The sequence below is a fragment of the Panthera pardus genome, unplaced genomic scaffold, assembly GCF_024362965.1.
Source record: "Panthera pardus isolate Hobbes unplaced genomic scaffold, ASM2436296v1 HiC_scaffold_1, whole genome shotgun sequence".
Classification (NCBI taxonomy): Eukaryota; Metazoa; Chordata; class Mammalia; order Carnivora; family Felidae; genus Panthera; species Panthera pardus.
The window spans coordinates 65,398,717-65,412,262 of record NW_026526654.1 but is presented as its reverse complement, the minus strand read 5'-3'; the positions used below and the strand labels follow the sequence as shown (position 1 = coordinate 65,412,262).

Genomic DNA, 13,546 nt, shown 5'->3' with positions numbered 1-13,546 from the left:
CTTAAAATACATGTTTTTGGGTTTTTTTTTTTTTTTATTATTTGAGCATAGTTAACATACAATGTTATATTAGTTTCAGGTGTACAGCGTAGTGATTAAACAGGTTTATATGTTTTGCTCACCAGAGTGTAGCTGCCACCTGTCGCCATGCAATGCCGTTACAGTACCATTGGCTATATTCCTGTGCTGTACCTTTTAGCCCTGTGACTTAGTCATTGCATACTTGGAAGCCTGCATCTCCCACTCCCCTTCACTCATTTTACCCATCCCTCCACCCACCTCCCCTCTGGCAACCATCAGTTTGTTATCTCTATGTGTATAGGGAACTTTTTGTTTATTATTTAATTTGCTTAATTTTTCAGATTCCACATATAAGTGAGATCATATGGTATTTGTCTTTCTCTTTCTGACTTACTTCACTTACCATAATTCCCTTCAGGTCTTAAGTTTTTAGTTTAAATCCACTTACATGTAGTATTGTGCCAGACGTTATACTATTAGGTGAAAAAGTTAGTTACTGCCCGTTAAAGCTTCGGAGGTAATTCTGAGGGAAGCCCGCATAAACATAAAGATTTAGAGCCAACTGAGAGCAAATAGAATTTAGTAGATGTGTGTAGTTGTGTCGGTTATTAATATAGTGTGCAGAGATGGAGAGGGTGAAGGGATAATCAGAAGAATTGAATCTTTAAGCAAGTAGAGTATAGCCATGGGTTAATACATGCCTTGGGTACGGTGTGAGGTTGTGACTAAATGTTCCAATGAAATACACCCCAGAGTTATCTTATGCTCTATACAGCGCTCACTGTCTCACTTTTAAACTTCAGCATGGACTTGGTGGATTTAATAGAATTTCAGTCTCATCTTTGGCTCACGAACGAAGGAGTTTAGGCCTCTCGGAGAGAGTATACTAGAATGCCTTTTTCTCTTTATCTCCTTAGCAGAATCTTACTATCTTGAAAGACTGTCTTAAATGTCACTTGGTTTGTCACTCTTTCTCAATCTTCATTTCCTTTATCTCGGTGCTGCCAGAGTGCTAGTCTGTAACAAGTTAAGGAACTTGTACCAGAATGTGAATTTATTCATCACTTTTATTATTCAGAAAATCTTGCTAGGAAAAAGATGTCAGCTGATCTAAACATTTTGCTGAGCGACAGAAGTGACGTATACTCTGGCATCAGTGTGTGGACTGGCTGCCAGTCCATGGCCTGCCGTAACGTAAAGCACTATCTGCTACCTCGTTTGTGAATACGTAGCTTAGTAATACGACCACAGTAGCGCGTGTTGCCTTCTATTATAGTTGGCCCTAGTCTTGGACATCTTTGATTCTGCTGCACTTCGCACTGTTCCTGGAGCTTCGTATGTGGAGGATAAATGCTTGTTGATCGAATTTCTTTTTGTTGTTGTTGATCGAAGTCCTGTTAAGTGGTGCAGAGTAGGAAGACCCAGTCTTGGCATGAGGGAGCCAGTTGCATTGTCAAAGTAGTCAGGACCATGATGTAGTTTGACTTGGTGAAGAATTTTGAAGCATTTTATCAAGTATATGTTTTTGTTTTGTTTTGTTTTGTTTTGCTTCTTCATTTTAATCACCTGGTTTAATGTTTTTCTGATTATTTTACACAGAGGAATAGTAAAGCAAGAGGAGTTAACTCCGCTTTCTGTCTGATATTTAGTTTTTCAGGAGCGGATGCTACCAGTGTTGAAGATTGTATCCTGCTAGATGGGGTGGAAATGGCTTGACTGCTAAAACACTAACATAGTCCCCTACTACTTAGCCCTGACTTTGATCATTTGCAAGTTAGTGTAGCTCAGTGGTGCCAGCCCCTTTCATAAATGTTTAATTCTTTTTAGGAGAGTAGCAATGGCTGCTAGTCAGAAAAGATTATAAAGCAACTAAGAAGTTAACTAAGTAAACTTAGTTGTTGAATCTCTCAAGTTTTGAGTTCACTTAACTTAGTAGGAAAAGTCTGATGAGTTTCTGATTTGTCAGCTTTGGTTCTCTTATCTGTAGTCAGTGTGTAAACGGAGTCATTATATGAACTTTGGGAATATTAGACCACTATTAATGGTCACCACCTCCGTTGACTCTCTGCTACAAGTCTAGCTATTTTACTCTCTCACAATCCTTCCTTCTCAGCCTGTAAGAGGACCTCAATCTAGTCTGGAGGAGTGCAGTGTTCCTTGACAAAGGGAAGTTGAGCTAAACTCAGATCTAACTAGGAAAAGATGAGGGGAGGCAGAGAGTAGTGTCCAGATGGACTGGCATGTTCAAGGGACTTGACTATAGGTAAGAGATGACAGAAGCTCTTAAAAGATGGCAGTGTTACAGACAGAACTAGGTGGGTACAGAACATTTGGGAGATAAATGGGCACTATTTGGTGATAGAATGTGAGGTAGAGGAGGAAACAGGTTTTGAGGAGACTTCCAAGTTCCTGACAGGAACTTGGTGAATCTGAGAGGCGAATCCTGGAAGAGGGTGTGGAGATACTGATTTTGGACATTGTTCAGTATGAGGAGATTCTGAGATACTTACTTGAAGATGTTGCGTAGATATTGGGACTTGGACTGGACTGGGCTGGAGATAGATATTTTTAAATCATGAAATTACAAATGTAAAGACATTCTCCCCAGAGAGGACAGAGAGGACAGAGTGAAAGGAGAAGGCAGCCTAACAGGATAAAAACCAACAAGACTGCTGAGTTGAGAGCCAGAGAGGTAGAAGAGAGCTAAGAACATGACATGTCACAGAAGCCAGTGGACAGGAGAATTTTAAGAAGGAAGATGTGGTTAGTTGTAACAGTGTAGTTTGCTGTGGAAAGGTCAGATAAAGCAAGGACAAAAAGTGATTATTTGATTTTGTGACATGTAGGGCCTCCTTGATGTGGACACAGGTGATTGATTGCTCCTTCGCTCTTCTCCTTTGAGTTTCCTGCCATCTGTCTACACAGATCTCTGCAGTCCTGACACCCTCCCCAGTGATTCCTAACAAGATGGTTGCAGCTGCCTTTGCCACCTGCCCTTGACATATTTGATGCTCCAACAGAAGTGTGTATACTTTGAATTCCCCTGACTTTTTGAGACTCAGATTGCAATAGTTCATTCAGTACCTTTTCATATTCGGATTTCCAGTGTCCTTCACCTCTGTGCATGCAATTTTAGCCTCTTTTGTGGTCATTCTCTGGACTTTTTGTCCTGAAAATCTTAAAGTTGGGCATACTCCTCTTTTCTAATTTTTTTAAAGTGTTTTTTTTTTTTTTTTTTTTTTTTTTTTTTAAAGTAATCTCTACACCCAATGTAGGGCTTGAACTCACAACCCCCAAATCAGGAGTCACATGCTGTACTGACTGAGCCAGCCAGGCTCCCCTGGGCATACTCCTCTTTGATCATAACCTCCATTCTGTCCAGCTCTGTTACCTCTGCCTGGTCTGGGACTAGTTGAGACCTCCCATCCCTTACCCCTTTTACTTTCTTCTTCCATCATCCTCTCTGTCTTCCCTTCGCTTCAGCTCCTCTGGTTAATATCTCAGCTCCTTATTCCTTCATCCTTCGTTGTAGCCACCTGGCAAAAATGTCAGCTCTGGCTCAGGTGCTGAGCGCTGTTCAAGAAAATCACACAATTGAAGTGTTCTCTGCAAGGAACTGACTTAACTGATGAGAAGGCTGGGTCATTTTCTTAGTATTTGTTCCTTGTTGTGCAAAATTAGATGTTCAGTAGGCATACATTTCTTGGTTATATAGGTGACTATGTAGAATAAAATTTCAATAAATTTGTTAAACTGATTTTATTTAGTTTAGCCAACAAAGATGCCAGTAAAAACAGCTCCTTAAAAGTGGCAGTCAGGATTCTGTAATGTGGGCTTAACATGCATTTTCTGATTATTTCCACATTTCTTGCTCCTAGGAGCTCTTTGTCCCGGCTAGACCTGTTACTAAGCGTCTCCCAAACAGGTTTTCTGGCCTTTCAGCTTCAGTTTTGCTCATGCGGTTACTTCTAGAAAAATCTTACCTATTCTATCTTTGAGTTTTGCCCTTAGACCAGCTAAATCCTGCCTCTTGAGGGCTTTTTTCCCCCTCATCTGGCTAGAGGACTATCTTGTCCTTCTTTTCTGTCTGCCACTTTAATACAGATGTCCCTTATGATCCTATTAATGAACTTCTTTGCATATGTGTCTTTTTTTTTAAAAAAACTAAATTATAGTCTTTAGAAATATAAATATGTGGCTGTTTTACCTCCTGGTGCCATAGATCTAAGGGATGTTTGTAAATGTTGGTATATGTTTATGGGACTGGAAAATGTTTTTATTATGGGTGTAATTCTCTTATGGTATATTCAAGTAAGTGTTTGTAGAAATTTTGCTGAGATTCATATTTTTAATTCCTGTTTTAAACCATACCTTTGTCATTTTTATTTATTTATTTTTGTACCTTTGTCGTTTCTAAAGAAATTGGGCAGAAATGTGTTGATCTGATTAATAATTGTGGTTGGAAGCCAGTAATAATAGCTAATAGTACTTAAACTGCTGTGGTTTTGAACATTAAATTCTCACCACATAGGACAGACCATCACTAGACCAGCCAAATTGATGTGTGTCTGAATGCATTTCTTTTCTAACGTAGCTTCCCCACATGCATATGAACTATGCCCCCTTGTGGTTTTGTGTAAAAAATGCTTTAGCCTTTGAAGATGAAAACCAGCTTAGGTAGCCTGTGTAAAATCCCTAGTAGAAGGCTAGTTTGACTTTCTAATGGTAGCAAGAAATCCTAGTACCCTTTGAATTTATGTTAACGTATGTTTGACTAACTTCTTGACAATTGGTTAGCTTAAAAATTAGAGAGAAACATTCAGTATTTCAAAAGGCAAACATTGTATGTGGCTGAGGTCACCAAAAACTTAAAGCAGTAGACACTTGCCTTTCAGACTCTTAACCTAATATGAGCTCTAAGATAAATATATGTGAGGTGGCCATGAGACCACAGGCAAGTAAAGGCTGAATTTTAGCCATGTAGGGATAATAATGACTGGTTAAGGTGTACTTGGAATCTTTGGAAGGCAGGCAGGGTTACTAATTTGTTTTACAAAACTTCTTATAGGAGGTATAGTGCCCGCTCACCTCTCCTCCCCCTTTATTTTAAGGTATGTTGTCTACACAGTGAAATTCATCCTTTTTAATGCATAGTTCTGACAGATGTATGTAGTCGCGTGATCACCACCGCAGTCAAGGTATAGAACTATTCCATTATCCCCCCACATCCCCTCATGCCCGATGTGGTCAACTTCTAGCCCAGCTCTAGCCCCTGACAACCACTGATACGTTTCCCGTTGATGTGTTTGTGCCTTTGCAGAATATCGTGTCGATGGAATCATACGGTGTGTGACTTTTTGAGTCTGACTCTTGCTTATTAGCACAGTGCCTTTGAGATTCATTTATATTGTTGTATGTGGTAGTGGTTCGTCCCTTTCTGTTGCTGTGCTGTTCCACTATAAGGATGTACCACAATTTGTTCATTTACTTCTCAACTGAGGGACATTGGGATGTTACCAGTATTTGGCAATTATGAGTAAAGCTTTTGTAAACATTGATGTACAGGTCTTTGTTTTGTTTAGACTTTTTTTTTTTTTTTCTTGACTCGGGTAAATACCTGAGAGTGGGATTGATTTGTCATAGGATAAGCATATGTATAACTTTATAAGAAGCGTATGTTTAACTTTATAAGGAACTGCTTTTAGGAGGCGAGTTTTTAAATCCAGATATGCCTAGTTGGGCATGGACAGCATTCGGATCAAAGAGGATGGCTAGGATGCACTGGTGATTACATCAGTTAGGATTCTGTTTCAGTAAATGGATCAGCAACCTTACTATCTTAGCTTAGCACAAAGAGGTCTGTTTTTCCCAAGTGGAAAAAAAAGTCTGGGGCTACTGCTGCTTAGCAGCACCATCAGGCACATTTTCTTGCTTGTTGCTCCTTAGTTGGTGGCTTTCTTCATGTCCGCTGGAAGGTTCCTGCATATCCAAATATTAAGCCCTCATTCTAGGCAAGACGACAAGAAAAAGGCAAAAGACACACAAAGCTGAGTTTGCCTCTTTTCATTGGCAGAACAGTAGCTCTGTTTTTAGACCCGACCAAGAGACTCCCACGTAGCTCTCATTGGCTATAAGTGGGTTGCTTGACCACTTTTAGTGACGACAGGGTTGGTGGAGCATCCCCAAATGAAATTGTTAAGGAAGAGGGGAGAACAGGCAGTTCGTAGTGTTGGCCTCGGTGCTTGGTGGCCAAGTTTAAAGCTCCTTGAATTTCAAAACTCTTTTTTTTTTTTTTTTTTTTTTTTAATTTCAAACCTCTTAAGTGGTATTTGGAAGCAGCTCTATCCTGACTAAAGGATGGACTTGAGCAAGTGTTTAATATGCTTATTGGTGATGATTTTTATGTAAGATAGGTGGGGACAGAGGGGATAGAGTATAGTTCTAGTTTTTAGAATGTAGGCTGAAAGTATCCCATGACAGTGGACAGAAACGCCTTGGGAAAGGAATGGGTAAACCTGTGGAGTGAATAAATGAAGTTACAGATTTGTGAAATTTAGAGATGTTGAAAGAGAATGAGGATATTGGGTGAGGATGACAACTTGGGATGAAGTTTATACCTGTGATGTTGCCTTATTAATAAAGTGCTCTGTGGGGTGCCTGGGTGGCTCAGTCGGTTAAGCGTCCGACTTCGGCTCAGGTCATGATCTCACAGTCTGTGGGTTCGAGCCCCGCGTCGGGCTCTGTGCTGACAGCTCAGAGCCGGGAGCCTGTTTCGGATTCTGTGTCTCCCTCTCTCTCTGCCCCTCCCCTGCTCATGCTCTGTCTCTCTCTGTCGCAAAAATAAATAAAGACATTAAAAAAATAATAATAAAGTGCTCTGAGACGATCCCTTTGCACTTGCTGATTCATCTGAGGTTATTCCATATCTTGTTCCTCAAGTTCTTTCTCTGAAAATATTCATACATTGTTTCTCTAAGTGTACTTTATTAATAAAAAGCCTGGGAAACATTTCTTTTTTGGTACATTTGATAGATCTCTTAAGAATATGTGAATATTCTTTCCACTAGCAGTTTTTATAAAAACCAATTATAAAAATATATTTACGTTTTAAAATTCTATCATTCTCTATTAAAAAATGTTATTTGAAGGCCTAAAAAGAATAAATTTCACATCAATGTGGCAGAATAATCCGTATGTCTTGAATTTTATCTTTTGAGTGCTACCTTCTCTCTGAGGAAGGCATTGTATTCTTTGATATACAGGGAAGGTAAAGCCTTTATGTAATTGCTATGTTAAAAAACGTAAAAGATTTTCATACAGTAAGAATTTTAGAGTTGGAAGAGAATGCTAAAGATTTGGTTTATCTTTAAAGGAAGTACATCTTTACGTTTATTCCTTTATCCAGCCAAACTTGGAGATGCCCACTGTGTTTAAAAACTTTAAGGCTTTCTGGGGTGCGTGGGTGGCTCAGTCGGTGGAGTGTCAGATTCTTAATTTCGGCTCGGGTCATGATCTCCCGGTTCATGGGATCGAGTCCCACGTTAGGCTCTGTGCTGACAGCGTGGAGCCTGCCTGGGATGCTCTCTCTCCTTCTCTCTCTGCCCCTCCCCTGCTTGCACGCGCATGCTGCACACACTGTCTCTCAAAATAAAAAACCAAAAAACAACTTTAAGGCTTTCTGCTAATAGTCTGCAACCCACCCTGCCAGAAGCAATTCTTTCTTAATTCCTGACCTTTGAGGTATAAATGCTGTGATTTGGCATTCTAGAACACAGAATCTATCTGAAAGCAGCGGTGGAAGTTTGCTAGAAACGTTGAAACGTATTTCACAGTAGACAGGGAGTCCACTAGGTGGAGTAGTAATGTGATACATGTTTCACTAGTTACTGTGGTGCTGAGGAAATTCTTTTAAGTTGTAACCCCAATTCTTTCAGAATTCCAACAGAGGGGGTCTGCTTCTAAAACATGCTACGTCTTTTTGAAGTCCAGAAAGACTTTGAAATAAAAATACAGTAGTATGGCTTGTGTGGAAGCAGTTGTGGGTCAGTGCCAGTAAAGAGGGATTGTGTTTATATAGAGAATAAGCTTAGGGGAAAAGTCAACAAATGGGTGGTGATTTGAGAAGGAAAGAGTCAGAGTATGACCGGAATGATGTGTGCCGAGATCACGGTTGGCATAGTTTTGACCGTTTATCGACCTCAGTGCTTAAGGATCATCACTGCAGGCTAAAGGCTGAGGCAAGGGGAAGACAGAGTAGGGAAGACAGGAAAGAAGGAGGAGAAGGAAAAAGGGCATATGGCTTTTTTAATCAAAGCTGCAAACTCTTCCTTATTCTTGTGTTTCAGTATTAATGTTGCTCTATATGTAACAAGGTCTTGTGTTTCTGGTTTTCCTTTTTTTTGGATAATTTGCTTTCTAGTGCCCTTGCTTTTCCTAGTTTTTAGTCTTCGGGTGCTGTGTAAATAGGAATGGCATAAATTTGGAAGAGGGTTTTATTAACTCAAGCACTGAAAAATGGCATCTTGTAGCTTTTCAAGGGATATTAAAAGAGCCCTTACCTTTAGGAAAGTGTTACTTTAGTATCGGCTAGAGGCAAAGTGAGCTGTTTTAAAAGACTTCCACCATCGGAGTTTGCACAACCTCCTTGATGTCTTAAGGAGTTCTTTCTTAGATCTCACCTAAAATCCCCTTGCTGTCACATTTACATTCTTTACCTTTGGGAAGCACGTAGGTAGCCTCTGTTTGCTTGTTCGTGGCCCACTGTAGCACCAAGTCTTTAGTGCTTGGCGTATGGCTCAACATGGTCAGGGTCTGCAGTACTCAGAAGAAAAGTGTTGAAGAAACATTCGTAGTAAGAAGAAGTGAATTTCGGAGATGTGAAGGGTGTTGAGTGGCTGTGAGTCACTTGCCTAGACACTGTGGGGCCTGCGAACGTCATCACCGTTTTTCTCACCATTTCTGCGTCTGCGTGTTTCTGTCTTCAGATTGGGACCAGCTGGCTGCCATCCTTCCTGTCAGAGCGTTTATTGTCATTTCTCTTCCTCTTTTAAAGGCTGCAAATAGTTCCAGGTCCTTTCATCTTTCTTCAGAGGTTTTCTTTTTCATCTTGTTAATCATCTTTGAATCTCTTCTGAATCCCTTCCAAGTTTTATTTTTCCTCAACATTCCTCTTCAGTGTAGGGGCACAAAACTGAACACAGTGCCCTGAGAGTTTCTGACCACTTTTGAATATCATGAGAGGAAGATTTCACACTTGTACATATGCCAGACTCCATTTCACATAACCTTAGATTATGTTTGCTTTCCAAAAGTCCAGTCATATGGTGCTGACTGGCTGTCAGATTTTTGTCTCCTATGACCTTGATCTTCTCCTCTTATGTTTATTTATAGCTTGTACATTCATCATCTTTTATTTATGGCGTTTACTTTCCTTGGCTGAATAGATTGCTTTGCACGGTCCTCATTGAAATTCATTGCCTTTTTTCTGATTATTTCACCACTTACTCAATGTCATTTCCATTCTTATCTTCCATTGTGGCCAACCCAAAGGCTTCATGTTGTCTGTGCCATTCAAATCAGTGATGCAGGTGTTAAAAAACAAAAACAAAAAAAAAAAAAAAAAGGAAGTTGGGGTGGAAACAATGTCCTAGAAACAATGGCAGAACACAATTTGTTGATATTTCTTAAAATACTTACTCTGATGATCAGCCAAGCTGAGTGGTAGAGAGCTGTGTTCCCCCTCTGTCTGTGCTTTTTTTATACTCCTAAGATCTGTTCCCCTCACCACCAGAGTTTGCATCTCCACACAACTGTGCCAAGGGACAAAGAAAGCTTTGTCAGAGCAATTCATCTTGCACATTGCTGTCAGATTTAATCTTAATCACTGCCTTACACAGAGCTCTCCCTGTTCATAACTTTCAGTGGCTCCCTATTGTCACTGAAATAAATATAAACTTTCTAGTCTGGTTTCAAGGCACATTTAATGGCCTCAGCCTCCCTTTCTGTCTGATTGCTTGTAACTGTTTCGTACAAAATGAACCACTTGCCATTCCCTGGATATCTTGCACACCTTCTGAGGCTTTGGTTTGTTTGTATTGTTTATTCTGCTTAGAACACTGAAGCTTTTCCATCTGATTTCTGTTTATTAACACCATGTAAGACTAATTTCTTTCATCTTTCTTCTGGATTTCTCCTGCTGGATATGATCATTTCCTCCCACCCAGTCTTTGTACCTCTTTGGGGTACTTTTATTATATTTTGCCCTTTGTAATAGCTATTTGTGTGCTTTTCTTATCTTTTTTTGAGAACTGTTTCTTCCTCGTTTTGGTAACTTTGGGTGTACCTAGTATGTATTTGCATAAGTAATTGCATAGACTTACATTTTTTAAATAGTATTTATGGATAAATGGCAAATAAATGAACTATATCAGTTTGAGCACATTTTATGATATATTTAATTCACATTCTAGTATAAGCTCCTTATCTACTCATTGACTGGTGACAGTTTGTGGACTGACAGCTGGTCTACTTGAGTAGCATTGTCACAGTCTACTTTTTTTCCCTTAAAAAATTCTAGAAAGAATTAAAGGTTTAAAATGATTTATTGTATTAGTTATTAAATAAACAGAAATTGCTAAATGCAGTAATTCCTTGATTAGATAATTAAATTTGTACTCTAAAAGCCCTTTTATAATTGATTTTTATTGTTTTCTAGAAACTACCCTACTCTGGCCAATATTGAAAGAAAGAAAAAATTAAAACTTGAAAAGGAAAAGAGAGGAGCAGTTTTGACAACAACACAGTATGGGTAAGTTCCTTAAAATCGCTTGCATTCTCAATGCTTATTTTATTTTATTTTATTTTATTTTATTTTATTTTATTTTTTTAAATGTTTATTTCTTTATTTTGAGGGAGAGAGCGTGCCCGCATGTGCACAAGCCAGGGAGGGGCACGGGGAGGAGAGAATCCCAAGCAGACTCCATGCTCTCAGTACAGAGCCAGACACGGGGCTTGAACTCACAAACCATGAGGTCATAACCTGTGCCAAAATCAAGAGTCGGGGGCTCAACAGACTGAGCCACCCAGGCACCCCAACTCAATGCTTATTTTATTTATTTATTTTTTTTTTAATTTTTTTTTTTCAACGTTTTTTTACTTATTTTTGGGACAGAGAGAGACAGAGCATGAACGGGGGAGGGGCAGAGAGAGGGAGACACAGAATCGGAAACAGGCTCCAGGCTCCGAGCCATCAGCCCAGAGCCCGACGCGGGGCTCGAACTCACGGACCGCGAGATTGTGACCTGGCTGAAGTCGGACGCCCAACCGACTGCGCCACCCAGGCGCCCCTCAATGCTTATTTTAAACGAGTATGCTGAAAATTAATAAACGAGCATACACCAAAATCTTAAAATTTCTACATTTCTGATTCTGAAATCTCTGCTTTTATAAATTTTTAACTTCAGGATTTCTTTATTATTATTTTTTTTTTTTAATTTTTTTTTAACGTTTTATTTATTTTTGAGACAGAGAGAGACAGAGCATGAACGGGGGAGGGGCAGAGAGAGAGGGAGACACAGAATCGGAAGCAGACTCCAGGCTCTGAGCCATCAGCCCAGAGCCCGACGCGGGGCTCGAACTCACGGACCGTGAGATCGTGACCTGAGCTGAAGTCGGCCGCTTAACTGACTGAGCCACCCAGGCGCCCCCAGGATTTCTTTAAATTATATTTTTAAACAGATAATACCCCATATTCGCGTGGTTTTCACAAAGACTCGTTAATAAGTATTTTCTGTCTTTGTCTCCTAGCTAAACAGTTGTCCTTCTCAGAGACAACCCATTTTTCCTTCCAGAGATACTTCATATAGCACATAAGATAGTAGTCTTTTTTTTTACTTTCTCCTTTTTTGACACTATTTCTATATCTTGCTTTTTTAGCCAAATGATATATTTGGAGATTGTCCCATATTAATAAATAACAAGCCTCCTCATTCTTCAAGGATGTATAGAACCCTAAGGGTAACCCACAGGTTTTTTTTTTTTTTTTTCTTTTCTAAAACTAATTTCCCGTTGACAGGTACTTAAGTTTTTACCAATCTTTTACGAATAAAAATATGCCATGCTTGGCCTGCACATACATTTTACACATGTACAAATATTTCTAAGGATGGATTCCTAGAAGTGGATTTGCTGAGTCAAAAGATAAAATGTGTATTTGCAGTATTAATGGTTAACTGCCAAATAGCTGTCATAGCTTGCTCTCCCACCAGCGGCCTCTGAGACGCCCTGTTTTCCCCAGTCCCTCACCTTCATAGAAGTTTGTTCAAAATTGTTTCCATTTTGGGGCCCCTGGGTGGCTCGGTCGGTTGGACCGCTGACTACAGCTCAGGTCATGATCTCGCGGTCAGTGAGTTCGAGCCCTGCGTCAAGCTGTGTGCTAACAGTTCGGAGCCCGGAGCCTGCTTCCGATCCTGTGTCTCCCCCTCTCTCTGCCCCTTCCCTGCTGCTCTCTGTCTCTCTCTCAAAAATAATAAACATTAAAAAAAAAAATTGTCTCCATTTTATTTTTTTGCTAAAGTTTATTTTTAATATAAACAAAATCTGTAAATCTCAAGTGTACAACTCGGGTTTATACACATACACACATACACCTATACATCCGTGCAACCTCCACACAGATTAATATACAAAATGTCTTCGCCTCATAAATCTCTCTTAAGCTCTCCCTAGTTCGATGCCTCTCCGCAAAGATGACCTCTCTTCTGATTTCTGTCATCACAGATTTATTTTGCCTGCTCTTGGAACCTTATATAAAAATCATATAATATATATTCTTTGGTGTAAGATTTCTATGGTTCAGAATTATTTTGTGCTATTCATTCATTTCATGTGTAGCTGTAAACTGTTCATTCTTGTGTAGAACTCATTTGTAAGAATATCCATTCTACTGTTGGACATTAGGGTTGTTTCCAGTGTGGATTATTATGAATAAGCTGTTACTAATGAACATCCTTTTCTTTTTTTTTTAAAGTTTATTTATTTTGAGAGAGAGAAAATCCCAAGCATGCTTTGCACGGTCAGTGCAGAGCCCAACGCAGGGGTCAAACTCACGAACTGTGAGATTATGACCTGAGTGGAAGTCAGACTTAACCAACTGAGCCACCCAGGCACCCCGAACATTCCTTTACATGTCTTTTGGGAACATAAGTACTCATTTTCACTGGTCATATATATGCTGGATCATTGGGCATCTGTATGTTTAGCTTTGATAGGTAAAGCCCAACAGTTTTCCACAATGGTTGTACCAATTTACACTCGTACTGATTGTGTATCTAATTGCCCTTGTTTCCTGACTAATGCTTAGTTATGCCTTTTCCTCATGTCATACCATTTCTCTCTTGACTAATGATGTGGGACACCTTTTTTAAAAGTTAAGAAAAAATTTTTTAAAGTTTATTTTGAGAGGGACAGAGCAAGAGAGAGTGTGTGTGAGTGGCAGAGGGGCAGAGAGAGAGAGAGACAGAGAGAG

At 39.7% G+C, this 13,546-nt stretch overlaps 1 protein-coding gene across 1 annotated transcript in view; it reads left to right on the top strand.

The window, feature by feature from the left end:
- Nucleotides 1-13,546, top strand: part of NUFIP1 (nuclear FMR1 interacting protein 1) — a 39,592-nt gene that overhangs the window by 7,680 nt on the left and 18,366 nt on the right. Inside the window, exon 6 of the mRNA XM_019447508.2 lies at nt 10,736-10,828. Within this exon, the coding sequence (XP_019303053.2) occupies nt 10,736-10,828 (93 nt within the window). The remainder of the gene's footprint in view (nt 1-10,735; nt 10,829-13,546) is intronic.